The 20,222-nt window shown below is 40.9% G+C and overlaps 1 protein-coding gene and 1 long non-coding RNA gene across 2 annotated transcripts; both read right to left on the reverse strand.

Annotated features, from left to right (window-relative positions):
- Positions 1 to 145: 145 nt before the first annotated feature.
- On the reverse strand, positions 146 to 14,317 carry LOC103106037 (RING finger protein 112-like). Its single transcript, XM_007497970.3, has 15 exons — positions 10,456 to 14,317; positions 9,986 to 10,097; positions 8,855 to 8,895; positions 7,674 to 7,968; positions 7,237 to 7,452; positions 6,870 to 7,004; positions 6,513 to 6,617; positions 5,814 to 5,864; positions 5,442 to 5,498; positions 5,262 to 5,348; positions 4,514 to 4,631; positions 4,233 to 4,363; positions 4,086 to 4,142; positions 3,803 to 3,877; positions 146 to 2,663 (listed from the first exon to the last, which is right to left on the reverse strand). The coding sequence occupies exons 3-15, from the start codon at positions 8,875 to 8,877 to the stop codon at positions 2,232 to 2,234; spliced, it is 1,782 nt and encodes a 593-aa protein (XP_007498032.2). The 5' UTR covers positions 8,878 to 8,895; positions 9,986 to 10,097; positions 10,456 to 14,317; the 3' UTR covers positions 146 to 2,231.
- A 1,437-nt stretch (positions 14,318 to 15,754) lies between these two features.
- Positions 15,755 to 20,222, reverse strand: LOC130455653 (uncharacterized). Its single transcript, XR_008913762.1, has 3 exons — positions 19,317 to 20,222; positions 18,911 to 19,013; positions 15,755 to 18,521 (listed from the first exon to the last, which is right to left on the reverse strand). It is a non-coding gene; the product is annotated as an uncharacterized LOC130455653 (long non-coding RNA).

Genomic DNA, 20,222 nt, shown 5'->3' on the forward strand with positions numbered 1-20,222 from the left:
GTTTTAAAATTCAAAAATGTAGCTTATAATCATTGATACACTGTGTCAGCTAAGAAAATATAGAATACAAGGATTTCTCACGAAAAATGAGATCCATTTTCTCTTCATATCTGGCCATGATCCACTGTGAGTATAAGCAAATGAATTTTACAAGGTAACAGTTTTTTTTTTAATAAAGAACAGTAATACAAATATGTAGGTATCAATATCCCCCAAATTCTCAATAGTCCAGTTAATTACAATAACAAACAAACCAACTATCATATTTCACATAAGTTGCTGTATAGCATTTTTAAAAGCCTATGAACTGATGGATATTTGTCACAATTTTACAAACTTAGCAAATCTTTCAACCTTGTCAAATGCATTTTTAAACAAAGTGAAACTTATTTTGGGTTTAGAACATCATCAAGAATTCTTGATATCATTCTGGTGGAAGTGAAGTGAGCTGAAGCATTATAAATGCTCCTCTTTTGGGGGGAGCCATTCAGGGGTACCTTGGGATTAACTTCCCAGCTTCCGTTCACATTTTTCTAAATGTGGGAGTTGGGGATTATAATTGTATTTCACTTTAGCTACTAAAATGGGCCTTAACTCCTGTTAGGGGCAGGCAAAATGACCAGAGATTGTTAAAAATTTTTTTTTCTAAAAATCATGTCTAAAGAACCCTTAAAAAAATCAATTTGAGATATTTAGCTCATTAAATTTCCCAACGGTTGTTATACAATTGTAGCAATTTTCTGATGGAGTCCATCTATCCTCTATGTGACAATTTACAAAGTCAAAAATAGAAAATCTATTTTTATATGGGCTTATTCAATAATGTTTGTTCAGTGTAGTTATAGGGGAAAAGCAACATAATTTAACAGTATTTAAAACCCAGTACATTAAAATGATTCAGTATAACAGAATAGTATTGAATGCATTAATATATGAACTTAAAATCACAAAGTTAAATCTTAAACAAAACAATCAGCAAAATGCAATAGAATACAGGGATTTTTATAAAACATTGGAGTCTGAAAAGCCTTAAAAATATAACCTCCCGCCTCTTTAAAGTTCCTTGGTGTTTTTTTTTTTAATTATCCATTTAGATGCCTATTTTCAGAAGGCAAAAGATTGGTAAGGAGTAGGCAATGGGAGTTAAATGACCTGCCCAGGGCCATACTGCCAGGAAGTGTCTGAGGCCAGATTTTAGGCTCTCAATCCACTCAGCCACTGAGCTGCTTTCCCATAGTGAGGGGATTTTTGGAATCCCAAATTTGGCCAAAGAATTGTAGGGAGCTGAATTTTTCTCCTGAATCTCAGGTGATATAAATAAAAGTATCAGGGCAGTCAAAAAGATATCCTTTTAAAGTAGCCATGCTTATAAGTTCCTGTTTGGAAAAGTCTCTTCATTCTTTCCTTCTTTCTCCCTCACTGTGATGTCCTGCCCCCAGTCCATGTGGAGGCTAATTGTAGCCTAAAGAAAAAACACCCCTGTTTTTACCAGCTGGTGAAAGTGAGTCCTGGGCCTGGGGCAATGATCGATCTGCTTGGAGGCCAGAGTTGGTGGGCTGGGCATTTCGGGACTGGGAGAACAATATGGGTCTGGATTGAAGGCAGTAGCCGGGTGGGTCTGGGACCAAGTGAGCAGGCAGGAGTTGGGAGCTGGGAGCCGGGAGTCGGGAAGCAGGCAGGCAGGAGTGAGATGAGTCAAGAGGCTTGCTAAAAAACCTTGGAGAAATGTGGCTTAAAAAAAATCTAGGCAGTAGCTATTAAAAGCTGAACTTAGTCACAGTAGAGAAAAGATTTAGGAAAGTTAAGAAGATTGAGGTTATTTTGTCACAACCAATGTGGTCAGCCAAACCGTAAAAATTAAATTAGTTTCTCTACTAAAAGTATTATATTTTTAGAGGTTTATAAAAGATTATTAGAAATCAAGGAAATAAGAAAATATAAAATAAGAAAAGCACGTATCTAGGAGGGCTGAATAGCCCATTCAATTTCACTTACTACATCTTGAGAGACTCATGTGCTTAGAAGTGGAAGCAGAGAGAGCCAGTAGGTGGTACATCCCCTTTAAATAATAATTTGTGATCTTGCACTCAGGTGAGGTTATAGGGAATTCTGGAAACTGCCAAGGACTTCTGGGGATTTAAGTCTGGGGTTCAAATCTACATTTTTACATGTAGGCCCCCCCTTTCCTTCTACCTGGTCTCTAGGATTCATTCATCATCCCTGAGAAGGGGCTAGTCCCATTCCTCTTCAGGAACTGTTTCCTCATCTATGGCTCTACCCACAGCTGCCCCAATGCCAGCTCCCACACCACCCCCAAAAGCTGTGGCACCCACTGTGGCCCCTGTGGCCAAAGCTGTAGCCTCAGTAGTAAAAGCAGTGGTGGCCACACCAACTCCCACTATACCAAACCCCAGGATACCAGCTCCCACAACTCCACCCAGGGCAGAAGCCTGACGACAGAAATGCATTTTATAGGAATCCTGGAAGTCCTTAGCTTTTTTCTGAATCTCTTCCTCAAAGCTGTTCATAAGTTGTGTCTTCCCTGGGCCCTTCAAAGTCATTCTGAGATTAAACAAGACAAAATCCTTCTTTTGTGAGAGGCGTTTCCACATGTTTTTAGGAAGAATCTTCACAGCACCAAACATGTTCTTTGTGGAAGAATCCTGAAAGTATGGAAGAAGAAGCTGTGGCTGCTGGCTGAGCACCTCAGCATTCTCTCCTAGTCTTTGCTATTCAGATTCCTTTTATTTTGAGAATTCAGGTATTCTTCATCGCAGTTCCCTTTCCCTACTAGATGAACTCAATTATGGTTTTTTTTTTCTCTAAGAGAAAAAGTTTTAATGTTGCCTTTTATTCTTTCTATCTTACTTCTTTTTTACAAAGGTATGCCCTCGTGCTGGCGCCCAACTTACCAATTTCATCATCATATTCTATACTGTGACAGAGACTGGCACTAGAGAAAAAGCCATGCCTCCAGGGAAAGGTAGAAGCCATGTTTGGCCATTACCATTGTGGACAGAATTCAGGATGGTTGAGTGGAGGCCACTGATTTTATTTCCTTTGGTTGCCTTTGCTTCTGACTCAGATCCATTTGTAGCTAAGCCAGAGATAATATTGGAAGTGTGTTAAATTGTCCAGACCCTAGATAATTATCTAGACTAGAAAGCTTTGGATGCTCGGTCAGTCATAGGGTCCAAAAACAAAGACCTGCCTTTTAAAATCTTAGCTTGAACAGTCTTCTTAGATTTTGTCTGGGGGTGGTAGCTGGTCAACAAGCATGACTAAAGAGCTATCAGCCAGTCCTTATCAGACAGAAGTTTTAACCACTCTTCACTAGCAGACTTAATTTGAAGTGGCTAAGCTGGCTCTGAGGAGATTGTGGTTACTGAGGGAGACAGGAAATCTGGTGGAGGAGCACCCATAGAGAGGAATTCTGGCCTAGTAAACCCAGTAGATTCTCCAGGGTACATCAGTGATCACTTTAGAATACAGAGGGGCAACTAACTGCCTTTGACGCTTTAAGATCCCTGATATCCCCTGGTGAATTCATGTGTAAAAATAATAGCTGTGCCTAATCACTCAGGTGGCCTGTATATTTGTATGATAAAATACCCTACATTCATGGAAGGAATATTTTGCTTTGAACTAACTCTATCCTCTGGATGCCTAGGGAAAAAGTAGAAATATCAATGGGAATCTATGAGTTGTGAGTAGATGTTGACCCTCAGAGTATCTTGTATCTGGAGTCATTCTTCGGAGAAGCTCATATGGGAGAAGGACAATTAAAACTCTGAAGGCTCACCTGTTCCTTTATGAAGTCCTCAAACTCTTTTCTAGCATCTTTAATCATCCTCATGTTGTAGAGCTCAGTAGTCATCTGTTCAATGAAAAGAAGGCCCTCATGCATGTTGCCCTTCACTTACTGTCTCCATTTTGGAATTCTGTTCCAAGTCCCTCACCCACCTTTACTTTCTACTTAAACCTACTCCAACCCCATGTTCTCTTGAAGACAGATACTGACTCCTTAGATCGGTTTCTCTTTCTAGAATTAAAACCCTTCCCAGAACTAAGAGCCAAGACTCTACCGAATCAAGCGAGGAAGAGAATCCAAATTCTTTCTTCTTTACCAGATCAGAGAGTTTCTGCAGATCAATTCAAAGGGATAATTAGGAGTTACAGGAGAAGGGACAGGTAGGTATAAGATTCATTGAAGTTGGGGAAGTTGCACATACCAAGATCTTCTCAGCTAATTCTCTACCAGTGAGGAAATTCCCAGTTGACCATCTTGTCACATTCTGGACCGCTGAACTGCAAACGTCTGTGATGTAGGCTTGTAGATGCTCACAGAAATCTGGATCCATGTCTAAGAAAGAGAAGATGTGTGATCCTGGGAAACTGGAGGAGTCAGGAATAAGGTGGCTGGTGTTTAGAAGGGAATCAGAATGGTGGTGAGGGGAGATCAATTACACTTTGGGAAGAAGTTACAGGGACTTCTGGATAAAGAGGAAGTTACCTTCTGGATTTGCATTGCCACTGCATGCCACTTTTTTCCCAGGAAATGGCAAGAGGTAGCAGTGGGTTTGTTTACTCCTAAATGCCTTCTGAATCCTGGGATATTTGTCAGAGATTTTCTGTAGAAAAAGCAAGACCTCAAGATGGTTTCAGCCAGGCTTCAGGTGGTGGCTTCTTTCTCCAACCAACATTCCTAGGGCCCTCTCCCATTTTGAATGTTCCACTACTAATTTTCTTTCCTCCCTGAACCAAGACTGGATGTCCTTCTTTCCTGCCACCCTCCAAACAGCTGCCAAATTGATAGCCGTAAAGCACTGGCTCTATACATTAATCTCGATGGCTTTCTTTTGACTCTAGAATTAAATACAAACTTGTTTGGTATTTACAACCCCTCACAGTCTACCTTTCCAGGTTCATTATATTTACTGCTCTTTATATCCTCTAGGACCTAGCCTTGAATTTGCTGTGTCTCTCCCTCCTTACAACCATCTCAAATGACTCCTCCTAAAGGACACCTTTCTCATTCAACCCAGTTGCTAGTATACCCCCACCAAAGATTTTGTTTATACTTATATGTGTACCTGCCATCTCCACCACTACCGTCATGAAAATGTAGGTTCTTTAAGGGCAACTTTTTTGCTTTAGATTCAACCTTCCCTAGGGTACAGGCCCTGCTCAACAGTAGGCATTTAACGAGTGCTTCTTGAATGAATCAGTCATTGAATCAATTGGCAAATGGTCCCACTTGCCTGCATCACATCATTCATGTGTGTTTCGCCTGCTTCCTCTCCAAACGTAGTTGGATAAAACCAGTCCCGGACTAACAGATCCAGATGCTGGGAGAGAAGAAAAGGCAAGACAGTTTGACAAGTGGATTCTAAAGGACGTTGAAGTCTCAGGATAAATGAACTGGGCAAATTGTGCCTCACCTGTATTGGTTCCATCTCAAAATATTTTCCTATCTCTTCAGCAATGTGGAGGAACATCTAGTAAGCAGATACAAGTTAAGGCTCTTTTTGTCACAGAACCAAGGTATCCTTAAACTCTAACTAACTCTCTCTTCTCCCTCTCTCTGTCTCTGTCTCTGGCTCTCTGGGTCTGTCTCTGGCTCTCTCTGTCTCTGTGTCTCTGTCTCTCTCTCTCTGTCTCTGTCTGTCTGTCTGTCTGTCTGTCTCCCCCCAACCCCCAAGAAAATCTACTGGTTCTCATAGCCACACTCTGAAACCTTGCTTAGTTCTTTAGCTCATACCATTCATTTCTTTTCTTCCCCTTCTCCTGCTGGAAGTTATATATATCCTCACCTCTAGATGATCCAAATCTGTTTCCTTCAGCATCCGAGAGACATTGAGAATCTGGGGAACAAGGAAGACAGGGAAGTAGGCAGGGAAGCCAAAGGCAGGAGAGTTTCAGAAAGCAGGAACTCTAGTTGTTAGAACAGACACATTCTCAGAAAGGGATTATTACATCTTATGAGAGAAAAGGAAAATCAAATCTTGTCTATTAAAGTTAGGGGCTACTTTTAAAATATTGCCTCAGGGACTCTTTAGAGCCAGAAGATATTAATTACAAACATAGAAGCTAGGGAGAATCGAGCCATCTTTTTCACTAAGCACACAGTGGCTGGTCCAAATTCAATCTCTCTGATCTAGAATTTTCATTATTTTTTTTCTTTATACAACATAGACATCAATGATATCATGATTAAAACATACAAATCATATCCACTTTAAATTGTATGACCTTGTGGATTTTTCTAACCATTTATTCCCAATTACAACAATATAGATAACAATCCTATCCCATTAAGACATCTTTTGTAATTTTTTAAAAATCAAGATAATGAAAATATTTTCACCATTCCTCTTTGGCTCAGTGCCTGAGTTATAATTCAAATCTGGCCTAGAAATCCTACTAGGCCAGAAATCAGCTAGAAGGGGAGCTGTCTGAGAGAGGAGAACCCACAGGCTAGGGAACAAAATGCCTGGGTCCTAGGCTTTCACCTGAAAGGAGCTGAGCAGCATGCTGAGAGCAATGAGCTTGGCATTCATTTCCTTGTCCGTTTCTAGACTTATGGTCCCTTCTGTGTCCACAAGAAATACAGCCACCTAGAGGATAGAGGGGAGAGCCAGGGCATGAGGTCAAAGCTTGCCTGTGGCCCTCTCATCTTTCTGCCCTTCTTCCCTCAGGATTCTTCTAACCATCACCTGCCTCTCTTCCCTCTGTTTCTCTCCTCTCTTCTCTCTCTTATTTTCCCCCATCCCATATATCCACCTTCCATCTTCTCTTCCATCATCCACCCTTTACCTTATTCTGACTTTTGCCTCCCACTTTCCAACTCCCCAGTTCTGTCCTTTTACCTCTTTCCCCTTCTCCTTCAGAATAAATGGCTGGCTCCATATCCACAGGCCCTTGGTGATGCTTTGGGCTCCTGGTTTACACTGGAACCCCTGAGGAGCTCTTCCTCCTTTCATCCATTGGGGATCCTTGGACTTCTAGAAGAGAAAGTGATTAATAAATCATTTCTCCCCAGGGTTCAAATACCATCTATATAACATTTCTCCTTTAGAACCCATTTTGCTCTCTTTTCAAAAACCACGTCTGGGTCTCTTAACCTGGAGCTTCTTTCAGAGACTTTCTGCCTCCACTCATTTCCCTTCTTCCCATGGTCCTGTCCTGTCCTCTCCTTCACTTTCTAGGCCACAGAACCCCAGTCCCAGATCTTACCAGACCCTGCAATCTTTGGATTAGATAGTTGAGAAGAAAAGACTTTCCTGTTCTCTGCTCCCCCGTGACAGAGATGACACAGACTTGAGTATTCCTGGCTTGAGGGTGATTCAGACACTGAGACAGAACATCTTGATCGAGGGTGAAATCCTTGGCGGAGTTAACTTGAATCAACTGCAGAGGTTTTGCTTCCACATTGGAAACATCACAGGGGGTCTGAGGAGAAGAAGGAAAATTCTGTAAACTTCCTAGTCTTCTTGGTCTTGACCATATAAGGAAAGAGTTCCCCTTCTGTCATCCTAACCTGTCTAGAAAGAACCCAGAATTCACAACCCTGTCCTGAATTGGGCAAAAAGTAATTGATTGAGTGCTTGCTTTATGGGAAACACTCTGCTCATGAGACCCAGAAACTCGTAAGACGGTAGAGCATCTCTGACCTGGTCTGAGTTTGCCCTTTGTTGAAGGGAGTTCATATTCTCCAACAAACCCCGGAGTCGCGTGTCTGGAACTAGCTTACTCCTGTCACAACGTCTACGGCACTCGGGGCAGCGAGCTGGCCGGGAACCTGGGGCACCTGAGTCCCAATGACAGGTGATGCACTGAGCACAGAAGTTGTGGCCACATTCAATGGAGACAGGATCCTGGAACAACTCCAAACAGATGGAGCAGTTGAGTTCAAACTTCAAGAAGTCCAACGTTCTCGGTGAGGGGTTTCTCAGAAGGAAGCTGGATCTAAAGGTACAGAAAGAGGTCTAGATGTGGGAAGGGCTGTAGGAGATAATGGGGGAGCTGGGATCATGGCTAGGATTTAAGAGAGAAGGGTAGGGGGCAGCTAGGTGGCTCATAGATCGAGAGCCAGGTCTAGAGATGGGACGTTCAAATCTAACCTCAGACACTTCCTGGCTCACCACCCTGGGCAGGAACTTAACCCTCATTGCCTAGTCCTTATGGCTCTTCTGCCTTAGAACCAATACATAGTATTAATTCCAAGAGAGAAGGAAAGGGTTTAAAAAGAGGGAGAGAGAGAAAGGTGAGGGTTAGGGTTAGGGTTAGGGTTAGTAAGAGGGAACAAATGCAAGTAGATATTTTGATATATAATTTCTCTTTTTGATCCCTCTTCATAAATCTATTTCCTTGTGGATCGCTGTGGCAAGGAGAGATTGCTAAAGAAGTGGAGGAGGAATTCCTATTCTTCTTGATCCCAGACTAATTTGCTTATTATAGAATCTTAGAAATAAAAGGAATATCGTAGGTCTTCCAGCCTGACTCGTCACCTAATGCAGGAATACCTTCTTATAGCACTATCTTCTATTTGAATATTTCCAGAGACAAAAAATTCCCTATAGGTCAAAGAAAACGATTCTCTTCATTTTTACAAAATTCCTTTTTACATAGAATTGAAATCTCAGCCTTACTATAAATTTCACTGACTGGTAGTGATTTTGCCTTCTGTAAGATGCCACAAAGAAAAAGATTCTTTCTTCCCCATTTAATATCCTTTCAGATATTAGAAGACAACTATCATGTTTCCCCTAAGTCATGACTTCTTCAGGCTGAACAACCCAAATCTCCTTCAAACTGGGCTCATGATTGAATATTAACCATCACTTCTACTTACAAACGGTCATTTCTGTTTTCCATTGAGAAGGATTTTTATTCCTTGAGAAGATGAAATAAAAAAGAGACAGACACAAGACAGAATAGTTAGTGCTGGTCCTTGGCATCCTACAACTCCCTCCTTCTCTCCCCTTCACCCCTTCTCCCCCTCCCTCCCTCTTTTTTCTTCCTTCCTTCCTCTTTCTTTCTTTCTTTTGTTCTTTCTTTATCTCTGTCCCTCTCTTTTTCCCTTTTTAAAAAAAACTCCTCACCTTCTGTCTTAGAATCAATACTAAGTTTCAGTTCCAAAACTGAAGCAGTAAGGGCTAGGTAATTGAATTTAAGTGACTTGCCCAGGATCACACAACTAGGAAGTATCTGAGACTAGATTTGATCCCAGGTCCTCCCATATACAGGCCTTGCCTTCTATCTACTGAGTCATTTAGCTACCTCTCTATTCCTTTCTAGATAATAGTATACCTGTTCAACCCCAGGCCTCCTAGCCTTCCTATAGTTTTCACTTTAGTATTAGAGTCCTTCTATACCAGTAATGGAAAACCTTTTTGAGATGGAGTGCTGTGCTTGTGTCCCCTGCCCCCAGGAAGCACTCCCATTGGCTGCTGGGCAGAGGGGTGGGGGGAGGAGTGAAGAATGTCTTCAGGTATAGGGAGAGGAGGAGGGGAACAGACCTGCCCAGAGTCCTTCTGGGTTCCTAGTTAGGAATTCTGGTGGGCAACCGCAGGCATACCAATAGGGAGAGCTCTGCCTGCCCTTTTGGGCACATGCACCATAGGTTTGCCATCATGGTTCTATACTTTTATCTTCCTTCCAGATCAATTCCCCTCCCATTCAACTGTTCCAATCCCACTATCCTCCCAAAAGATCCATTCCTCTCCCTTTGAGCTCAAGATCTTGGTGGCTAGGTGGTACAAAGCACTGACTGTGGAGTCTGGGAGACCTTAGTTCAAATCAGATCTCAAAACTTGCTAGCTATGTAACCCTGGGCAAGTTAGTTCACTCTGTTTGCCTCAGTTTTCTCATCTGTACAATGATCCTGAAAAATAAATAGCAAACCACTCAAGGATCTTTGCCAAGAAAACCCCAAATGGGGTCACAAAGAATCCAAAAGTACTGAACAAGAACAACAACTTACCTGTCTGGTCAACCAAACACAAAATAAACCTGATAAAACAGATTCTGTTCTCAGAAGTGACTAGATGAGGGAGATTAAGAGTGGGGAGGAGGCCAGAGAAGACAGAGGGGTCCTAGGAGAAAAGAGAAAGCCAGAGATTATGAGAATATACTTTCCTGCCTTAAAGGTGTACGTGCACTGGGAAAGGAGACAACTAAGTTTCTCAATTTAGCCCTCATTTCCATCCCATTCTATTATCCTCCCAACATTCCATTGCTCTTACCCCAAATCCATCCCCAGTATCTCCACCACCCCAGACCTAGTCCTCTTCCATTAAACTCAAGTCTGGTCTGTCTGGAATAAATGGGGTAAACAAGTTCTGTTCTTGGAAGTGACTAGATGGGGGAAAGGTTTGAGGGTGGGGATGATGCAGGGAGAGAGGAAATCAGAGACTGCATGAATATACTTTCCTGCCTTAATAAAAACTGTACCTGCACTGGGAAAGGGACGGGCACAGGTTTCCTCTTCAGTCTTCAACCAGCCTCTGCCCAAGAAGGAAAATGAAACCACTGTAGGATGTTTTGGAAGAGGAATCTGCCCAGGAACCAGAAAGAGTAGTAACCAGCTCAGAGTCCAGGAAATAGAGTGTGAAGGCAGCCCCTGAGTTCAGGAATGGAGCTGAGGAGACTTGGAAAAGAAAAGAGAAAGTGGAAGAGAAAGTGGAAAGGGAGTCAGGGGAAACACAACACATGACTTCACTTATTGTTTTATTGCACAAGCTTTTCCAGTAAAACATGTGATTTTCAGTAAGAAAAGAATTGCTAACATTTGCAAAGCATTTAACATACATTTTCTCATTTGATTCTCATGGACATCTGTAATACTATTGGTGATGGTATTCCCATTTTATAGATAAGCAAATGGACTCAGAAAGAAGAAGAGCCTTGACTATAGTTATAGAGGTCATAAGGAGATAGATTCCCAGCCCAGGTTTCTTCTGACTCCATATCCAAATGCCTGTCCTATTCAAGGTTCTTTGCAAAGACCTATGGGGAGATGGAAAGAAAAAATAACCGTAGACCCAGCCTCCAAAGAGCTGACAATTATTAGCTGGGTCTAGGGTTAAAAATCAAAACAAATAGATGTAGTTTCCCCTCTAGGTCAGGGTTGTGGGTGGACTCCCCAGGGGATGACTACCCCAGGTTCAAAGTACTCTGTGGAGCCACACAACTAAAACTATAGCCCAGGGTGCCCATGCTTGTATTTACTATAAGCAGTCTGCCAGAGGACACCATCGGCTTAAAATAAAGGTATTAGTGATATGGCATAACATGAAGTGTTGTAACAAACTATCCCCCCATAAACCTGGGGCCCCCTCTTTCCCAAATTGTGCATTGATGCCCATAGCACTAAAGGGAAATGTGTGCACGATCACAGACATCACTAGCTGAGAGGTACAAAGAAAAGGAACACACATGGTCAACACACCTCCAAAATTTCAGGGTAAGTGGGATAAAAATGATGAACACCTACCTCATTTAAATTACTCATCTGGAATCAGAAGTTAGAGGAATTTTTAAAAAGCAGATGTTTATTCCTTTCATGGAAGGGGCACCTCAACAACAGGCTACCAAAGTACAAATTGACTAGGCACAAGCAGGCAATATATACAGATTCCTAATGCAAGACCCCACTCACACACACTCCTCCCACACCTATCAGGCCCCCCGACTCCCACCCAAATGGGCCTTGTCTTACAGTCTAAAACATGTGTGCTCTAACCCACTTCAGGGTACAGAAGAAGTAGTATTTGAACATTTTTAAAGATAAAGGGAGCAACTGAATTGTTCATCACCCTTGAATCAGGGGCATTCCAACCCCAATCAGTCTCTTTCCCATGTGAAATTTAGATTACTCCACCCTACTTAGATCTTACTTTATGGAGAAGATGAAATTGTAGTCTCCTGATTGAACAATGAAGGTACTTAGTTCTTACCTTATAGTGAAGCTAGAACTTTAAGCTGTCTATTTTAAGATCTTAATACAAAAAGGTGCAAAGTAACTATAAAGGGTAAATCAATCACAGAAAGGTTAAGTAACTAACAAACATTGAACTTAACAAAGAAGTGTTAAGTAACTCAAAAAGATGAGAAGATGAGATGATGAGAGATGAGAAGATGAGAACTAAAGAAAGGGCAGTCCTGGAAAAAAAAAGCCTCTGATGTGATTGGTAGACGTGAAAATTTAGAGGAGGGGACACAAGAGTAGAAGGTCTATATATTTTGTATCACTTCCTCTCCCCGGTAGGTTTGGCTGGTGGCAGCATGCTGGGCCTTTTGGCATATTGGAGGGGCTACAACTATTGTCCGGTTTAGTGGTAAGTTTCTGGCTGAGTCTTTCCCCTTTACTTTCCAACTTTATCCTCTTAGAAGTCTCCAATCTTCTTCAGAGACCTAGTGGCGGAGATCTTGAACTCCCCTGGCAAAGGCCAGGTGGGAGAAATCCTATACCTTCTTCCCTCTTACTCCTTAAATCCTTCCCTCTATATTAATTAAAATTACCATAAGTTTCCAGACTGACTTGGGTATTTTATTTGGGATTTTCCCCTGTTGACCCATTAATTTAGATTTTAAATCACAACCCTAAAATTATCTCTACACCCAGGCTTGTCAAGAATCTTTAGATAAATAGTCAACAGAAGGTTTTGTTTTTTAATATTTAAAACAGGCTAGCCATCCTTTTCCCAATTAAGCTAATTGGGTATTAACCAGAGCTTTCACCTGAGGGACATTGGGAGTGGGTATAGGCCTAAGAGTTTATTTTATTTTATTTTTTTATGCATCCTCTTTTAAAAAATCATTTTTTAAAGAATATTTTTCCATGGTTACATGCTTCATGATTTTTCCCATCCCTCTTCCTTTCCTCCTCCTGGAGTTGACAAGCAATTCCACTGGGTTATACATGTATCATTGTTCAAAACCAATTTCCATATTATTCATATTTGCAATAAAGTGATCTAAGTGTTTATTTTGAGAAGCACACACATTTTCTTTCACTCAAGGGCCCCAGCATCTTTTCTCTCTCCCATTACCCCACCTCCTCACTCCTCTGCAGTGGACTAGTCACTCCACTGAGTTCCTTGTGTCTACTCTTCTTAACAGCTCAGGTCCAAATTGAAGAGTATCTGTTTCTACTTGCTGTGGGACCAAGTGTGCCCTACTGAATGAATTGTTCATCTTTCAAGTAGAAAAACTCCATTTCCTGGAGTAGGGAGTGAGAAGGGCTCAAGGGAAGAGATCTCCTCTTTCTTTCCTCTCTGGAAGAGACAGGAGGAAATAGGCTATTTTTGCGCTTGCTTATGCTTTACTTTTTTAAAGTGGATATACAATAAATATTTTATTGGCTCACAATAACCTGAAATAGTTCTTCCTCCTTTCAATTATTATAATTTGTTCTTAATATTAGTGATAGCACGATCAAATTCCACTTGTGCAAGATATATTTTTGCATGCATCATGCTGGTACAAGGTTCTGCTTCAAGCACTACATAGGCTAGCGAACACATTCTTCACTTCCAGAACCTTAATATTTTATAAACCCATATAAATCATCAGCATTTCTATATACTTCCAACTCATCCCAGCAGCAAGAGTTAGAAAGAGAAATTCCCTTTAAAATCACCATAGACAGCATAAAATACTTAGGAATCTATCTGCCAAGACAAATTGAGGAACTATATGAACACAACTACAAAACACTCTCCACACAATTAAAACTAGATCTGAGCAATTGGAAAAACATTAACTGCTCATGGGTAGGACAAGCTAACATAATAAAAATGACAATCCTACCCAAACTAATTTTCTTATTTGGTGTCATACCCATTGAACTACCAACAAACTTTTTTTACAGAATTAGAAAAAACAATAACATAGTTTATTTGGAAGAACAAAAGATCAAGAATATCAAGGGAAATAATGAAAAAAAATGAGAAGGAAGGTGGCCTAGCAGTACCAGATCTTAAACTGTATTATAAAGCAGTAGTCATCAAAACCATATGGTATTGGCTAAGAGACAGAAGGCAGGATCAGTGGAATAGACTTGGGATAAGTGACCTCAGCAAGACAGTCTATGATAATCCCAAAGATCCCAGCTTTGGGTACAAAAATCCACTATTTGACAAAAACTGCTGGGAAAATTGAAAAACAGTATGGGAGAGATTAGGTTTAGATCAACATCTCACACCCTACACCAAGATAAACTCAGAATGGGTGAATGATTTGAATATAAAGAAGGAAACTATAAATAAATTAGGCAAACACAGAATAGTATACTTGTCAGATCTTTGGGAAAGGAAAGATTTTAAGACCAATTAAGAATTGGAAAAAATTACAAAATACAAGATGAATAATTTTGATTACATTAAATTAAAAAGTTTTTATACGAACAAAACCAATGCAATCAAAATTAGAAGGGAAGTAACAAATTGGGAAACAATCTTTATAACAAAAACCTCTGACAAAGGTCTAATCACTCAAATTTATAAGGAACTAAATCAATTGTACAAAAATCAAGCCATTCCCCAGTTGATAAATGGGCAAGGGACATGAATAAGCAATTATCAAATAAAGAAATAAAAACTATTAATAAGCACATGAAAAACTGTTCTAAATCTTTTATAATCAGAGAGATGCAAATCCAAACAACTCTGAGGTATCACCTCACACCTAGCAGATTGGCTAACATGACAGCAAAGGAAAGTAATGAATGCTGGAGGGGATGTGGCAAAGTAGGGACATTAATGCATTGCTGGTGGAGTTGTGAATTGATCCAACCATTCTGGAGGGCCATTTGGAACTATGCCCAAAGGGCGATAAAAGACTGTCTGCCCTTTGATCCAGCCATAGCACTGCTGGGTTTGTACCCCAAAGAGATAATAAGGAAAAAGACTTGTGCAAGAATATTCATAGCTGCACTCTTTGTGGTAGCCAAAAATTGGAAAATGAGGGGATGCCCATCAATTGGGGAATGGCTGAACAAGTTGTGGTATCTGTTGGTGATGGAATACTATTGTGCTCAAAGGAATAATAAAGTGGAGGAATTCCATGGGGATTGGAACAACCTCCAGGAATTGATACAGAGTGAGAGGAGCAGAACCAGGAGAACATTGTACAGAGACTGATACACTGTGGCATAATCGAATGTAATGGACTTCTCTACTAGCAGCAATGCAATGATCCAGAATTATTTGGAGGGACATATGAGAAAGAACGCTCTCCACATCCAGAGGAAGAACTGTGGGAAAAGAAACACAGAAGAGAAACAACTGCCTGATCACATGTATTGGTGGGTCTATGACTGGGAAAGTAGACTCTAAAAGATCACCCTAGTGCAAATACTGATTATAAGGAAATGGGTCTTGATCTATGGCACATGTTAAACCCAGTGGAATTGAGCATCAGATATGGCAGGGGGTTGTGGGGAGGGGAGGGAAGGAACATGAGTCTTGTAACCATGGAAAATTATTCTAAATCCTCTAATTAAGTAAAATTAAAGAAAAGAAAGTTAATATTTTAATGTAGCAACCTGTATAGGATACCCCAAAAGTTCAAGTGAAGTGTTAAGCTTTCCTTAAGTGGTCTAAAAAACAGATATAGAGGTGATATACAGGCTGGGACTCAGTTGAACTCTACCAATATTCCAAATAACTTTAAAATAAAGACTCAATGATAATACATGTATAACACAGTGGATAATACAGTGGAATGGCTTGTAAGCTCCGGGAGGGGGAAGGAAAGAATATTAATCATGTAACCATGAAAAAATATTTTTACAAAATAAAATTATATTGAAAATATAATAATGATTCAAATAAAATCTTAGAGCAGCAGAGTATGAGAATTAATGAGTTTGAATGCCTGTTCTTTTGAGGTTCCAACAGCCCCATCTTGTGATTGTATCAAGAACATGGTCTGAGACTTATCTGTATAAGGGGGACACTTGCATACACTGGGAGGATGCCAGAACCCTTGTGGCTCCCTAGCACCCCTGAAGACACTTGCTTCTTGTCTCACGTGACTCCTAGCATACAGAAGAATGGCCTCTGACCAGGACTGAGGTCAAGTCCAAGAGACCCAGAAAAGTGATATTAGGGGGTAAGTTTGAGGTCTGAGGACAGGACAGTAACACAAGCCAGCGAGGGGAATATGAGCTCAGGTTAGCTAGGGGAGGAGGTATGTAAAAGGAAACAGTGGGCCACATATGGCAGTGTCTTTTCTTTCTCTGACTTGCTTTTTATTATTCAACAAATAATTAGAAATGAAGGTACAATCTTCAGAGGATTAAAATATTAACAAGAATCAACAAAAAGTCAGAGGGAGACATTTTTCCAGCCTTCACACAAGTTAGGAGGTCCACAGGAGAGGTTAGTAACATTGAGATGGGCTCTGGCTTACAGTTGGACAGGAGCAACAAGCATAGACCATGGATGCATGCCATGGGCGAAGTCCAGCCTCACTAGCAACTCCAGGGTTTCCTGACAGGGGGCCAACGATCAGTCAAAAAAATAACAAATGGAAGACAGCTTAATCATTACTGCCATGGGACTGTATTGCATCTGATAGCTGTTCTGCCATCCCCATGCCTGGTTTTTATTTTTATACCCATTTTCTTGGCACACAGATACATTACCTAACACACATGTCCAAAGAGAGATAATTGGAAAAGTAATACATTAACTTTTAACAAATCACTTGATTAACATTCTATATTCTTGTATTGTGACTACAGACAGAATAAAAGGTTGCATACAAGATAAATGATTTTGTCACAGGTGGCTTAATTTTCTCATTACCCTGTGAGAAGTTTTTAGCTTACCAACAATCAAGGAAAATTACTTATTGCTTTTAATAAAATGGAATAATTAATCAACAGTTCTTAAAAGACAATTCAACAATCATATCATTGAGGTTGAGGGGTACTGGGAACACAATTCAAATTGAGACTGATCATTTTTCAAGGTTTTTACTAGGGAGTTTCTGAGTTACAGATTGTGTAATTGAGTCACTGAGGCATATTGAAGCTTGATGTACTTGTACTTATTGTATGGGCCTCTATGATTGATTTGTGTGCTGGCTTCATGAGAATAGGTTTCTGTGAGTGGGAAAGTTTTGGACTTGGCTTGTAGCTGTGGTTTTGCTAAGAATTATGTACCTAAGTAAAAGTTAACCCATGATAGTCTTTTGGGATTGGGTTTAGGGGTCTGATCTTTTGGTGATGTTTTGGGGAATTAGGGTACAGGTATTTTGCTCTTGCATTAGTCCTTTTGAGAGTAGGGGGAATAATAATCATGCCAATTCCATAGGTAAGTACATTGATAAGAGAGGTCATGCAAAGGGGGGACTGAGTGGGCAATCACATCTTGCCAAGTGCCACTCTGTGGCCTCCTCAGCTACCACGGATGACTCTGTCAAGGTGTTGTGGCCTGATGGCTCCCAGCAGATGTAGCTGTGGCAGCAGCAGCTTTGGAGCTCTCAGAACAGAGACAAGAAGGTCAGGCAACTTGTTAGGAAGAGATCACAGGGGACTTTCTGCTGGCACTGAGTTTATCTAGAACTGATTGGCAACTCTATTGCCCATAAGCATTTCTGGGCCACAGTTCCAGGATGGAGAAGAGCACTTGTAATGGGTCACAAGAGAGCAGGGGGTCAAGGGTAGAGAGGAATGCTAGCATTTGTGGCTGCAGGAAAGCAGGAGACCTAGTCATAGTTTCAGAACCAAGAGGATTATTAGTATATGGGCCTGAAAGGGAACAAAGACCCAGAGTACATAGCAGGAGAGTACACCTCTCCTAGGATAACACTATCTTGGAAGCATTGAAAACTTGCAGAAACCCAGAAATAGCTCTGAAAATAGTAGCATTAAAAAGCCTAAAGCTTGGCACAGTGCCACTCTACCCTCAGTAAACTGAGCTCAGCTTTTAAAAATAAAATTAAAAGTGAAGAAATAGGCTGGGGAAATTATTGTTCAGTTGTGTCTGACTCTCCATGACTCCATGGACCATTTATGCCAGGTCCTTCTATCCTCCACTATCTCCCAAAGTACATCCAAGTTCATATTCATTGTTTCCATGACACTATCTATCTGTCTCATCCTCTACTGTCCCCTTCTATTTTTGCCTTCAAACTTTCCCAATATTAAGATCTTTTCAAATCAGCCCTGTGTTCTCATTATGTGGCCAAAGTATTTAAACTTCTAACTTCAGTATTTGAACTTCCAATGCATAGTCTGAACTAATTTCTTTAAGTATTTACTGATTTGATCTCCTTGCTATCCAAAGAACTCCAGACATCTTCTCCAGCACCATAATTCAAAAGTGCTGATTCTGTAGCACTCAGATTTCCTTATAGTCCTTCTCTCACAGTCATGCATTGCTACTCTATAGTTTTGACTGTACAATCCTTTGTCTCTGCTTTTTGGTATACTGTCCAGATTCACCATAGCTTTCCTTCCAATGAGCAGACATCTGACACTGTTGTTTTTTTTCCATTTCTTCTCTCTGGGAAAATGAGCAAACAACAGGAAAGAACTTGATCATAATGAGATACTACAGCAGCAAGGAAGAGGACATAAACTCAGGAGAAGACAGCAATGTGAAAATTGCTACAAGTTGTGACAAGAAAATCACTTTAAAAGACTGATATATATTAATTTAAGGTCGCCAAGGAATTCAGCTATGTAATTTCCTAAATGAAAACTCAAGTCAGCAGTCAATCTTTTATGGAGTTTAATTACAATAGGAGGAAGAAAGGAATTAGAGATAGAGAGAGAGAGAAAAAGGGAGAGAAGGGAATAGGGCTTAAATACCCCTTCTGTTTAGGCTGGGCCAAAAGGCCCAAGCCCTTAGATAGCTGGGGCAAAGAAAAGAGATCAGTCCCTATTACTCACGTGACCAAAATGGAGAAACAGTCTCAGAGGCCCCCACCTTCAGCTTCCTTCAGAGCAAGCTTCTCAGAGCACATTGCAACCACTCAGACAAACTCCTCAACCACTGTAATGGTGGAAATTTAGGGGAGATGGGAGAGGTTATAATATTGTAATGGTTAAGAATGTGGCTACAGGATTTATGTAATATTAAACAATGGCCGCCAAGGAATTTACTTATGAAATTCCTAAAAATGAAACACTCAAGTCAGAATGAAGTTTATGGAGGTTTAATCACAACGGGAGTAGGGAAAAGGAGAGGGAGAGAAGGAGAGAAGAGAAAAGGGAAAGGGGCTACTCAACCTCTGACCAAGGCAGAGGGAGTTTTAGGCCCAAAGGCCCAGGTGGAAAGAATCAGTCCTTAACTCACGTGACCGATCTGAAGGAAAGCTGTCTGCGGGCATCCTCTCTGTCCAAGCTCCTAACACCAACTCTCCCTAACACCAACTGGCGTCTCCCTCTCCCCACAGGAAGTGAGCGAATTCCAGAGGCTGTTCCCTACCTCACTTCCTGTGTCTCACAAAATCCAATGGTTGGCTCTAGCTTGGCTTAGGACAGCCCAGGTGGGCAGTTAGTTATTTCTGCTTTGTCATTGACTAGCACATGCCCGTGTAGTGTGGGTGTGCACAATTTTTTTGGGTGCTAGACCAAGATGGAGACTTTTTAAAATTCACACCACCACCTCGAGTCTTCAGACCCCCCTATCCTTAAGGAAACCATCCAAGTTCCCTCCCCTCAGTCCTCACATCTACCAATCACCTGTCCATCAATTTCCCTGTGCCAATGGAGGCTCTAGCTTAACCCAGGACCGCCCAGAGGTCTGGCTTTGCACATGTCTGTTGAAGGTCATATTTTCAAATAATTAAATCTTTGATCCTTTGCTACAGCCCTTTCTAAATCCTGTTAACCTGAGTAGGGTAGAGATTGGAATAATTAAATTTTGATCTAGGCTGCAGCCCTTACTCAATCCTGTTAGGACTGAATAGGGTGGAGATTTATTCCAAGTATCTCCATTGTATCAATTCTAAAATCAATCATGACTCAAAGAAATTCCTGTTCTATGCTTAAGCATAGGTCAAAGTCCTTTCCATTGTTCAGCAAAAGGTTTCTGTCCTAAAGTAATTTTAAGAAGGGAAGAGGAGGAACCTCCCATGCCAATGGGGTTCACATTCCAATAGTCAAGACCCACTATCAATAGGAAAATTTTCAAGTATGAAATTTCCCAATGGTGAAATTTCCAACATTTATATGTCTAAGAAATTTTGAGGTTACAAAG

This window comes from Monodelphis domestica, chromosome 7 (genome assembly GCF_027887165.1).
Source record: "Monodelphis domestica isolate mMonDom1 chromosome 7, mMonDom1.pri, whole genome shotgun sequence".
Classification (NCBI taxonomy): Eukaryota; Metazoa; Chordata; class Mammalia; order Didelphimorphia; family Didelphidae; genus Monodelphis; species Monodelphis domestica.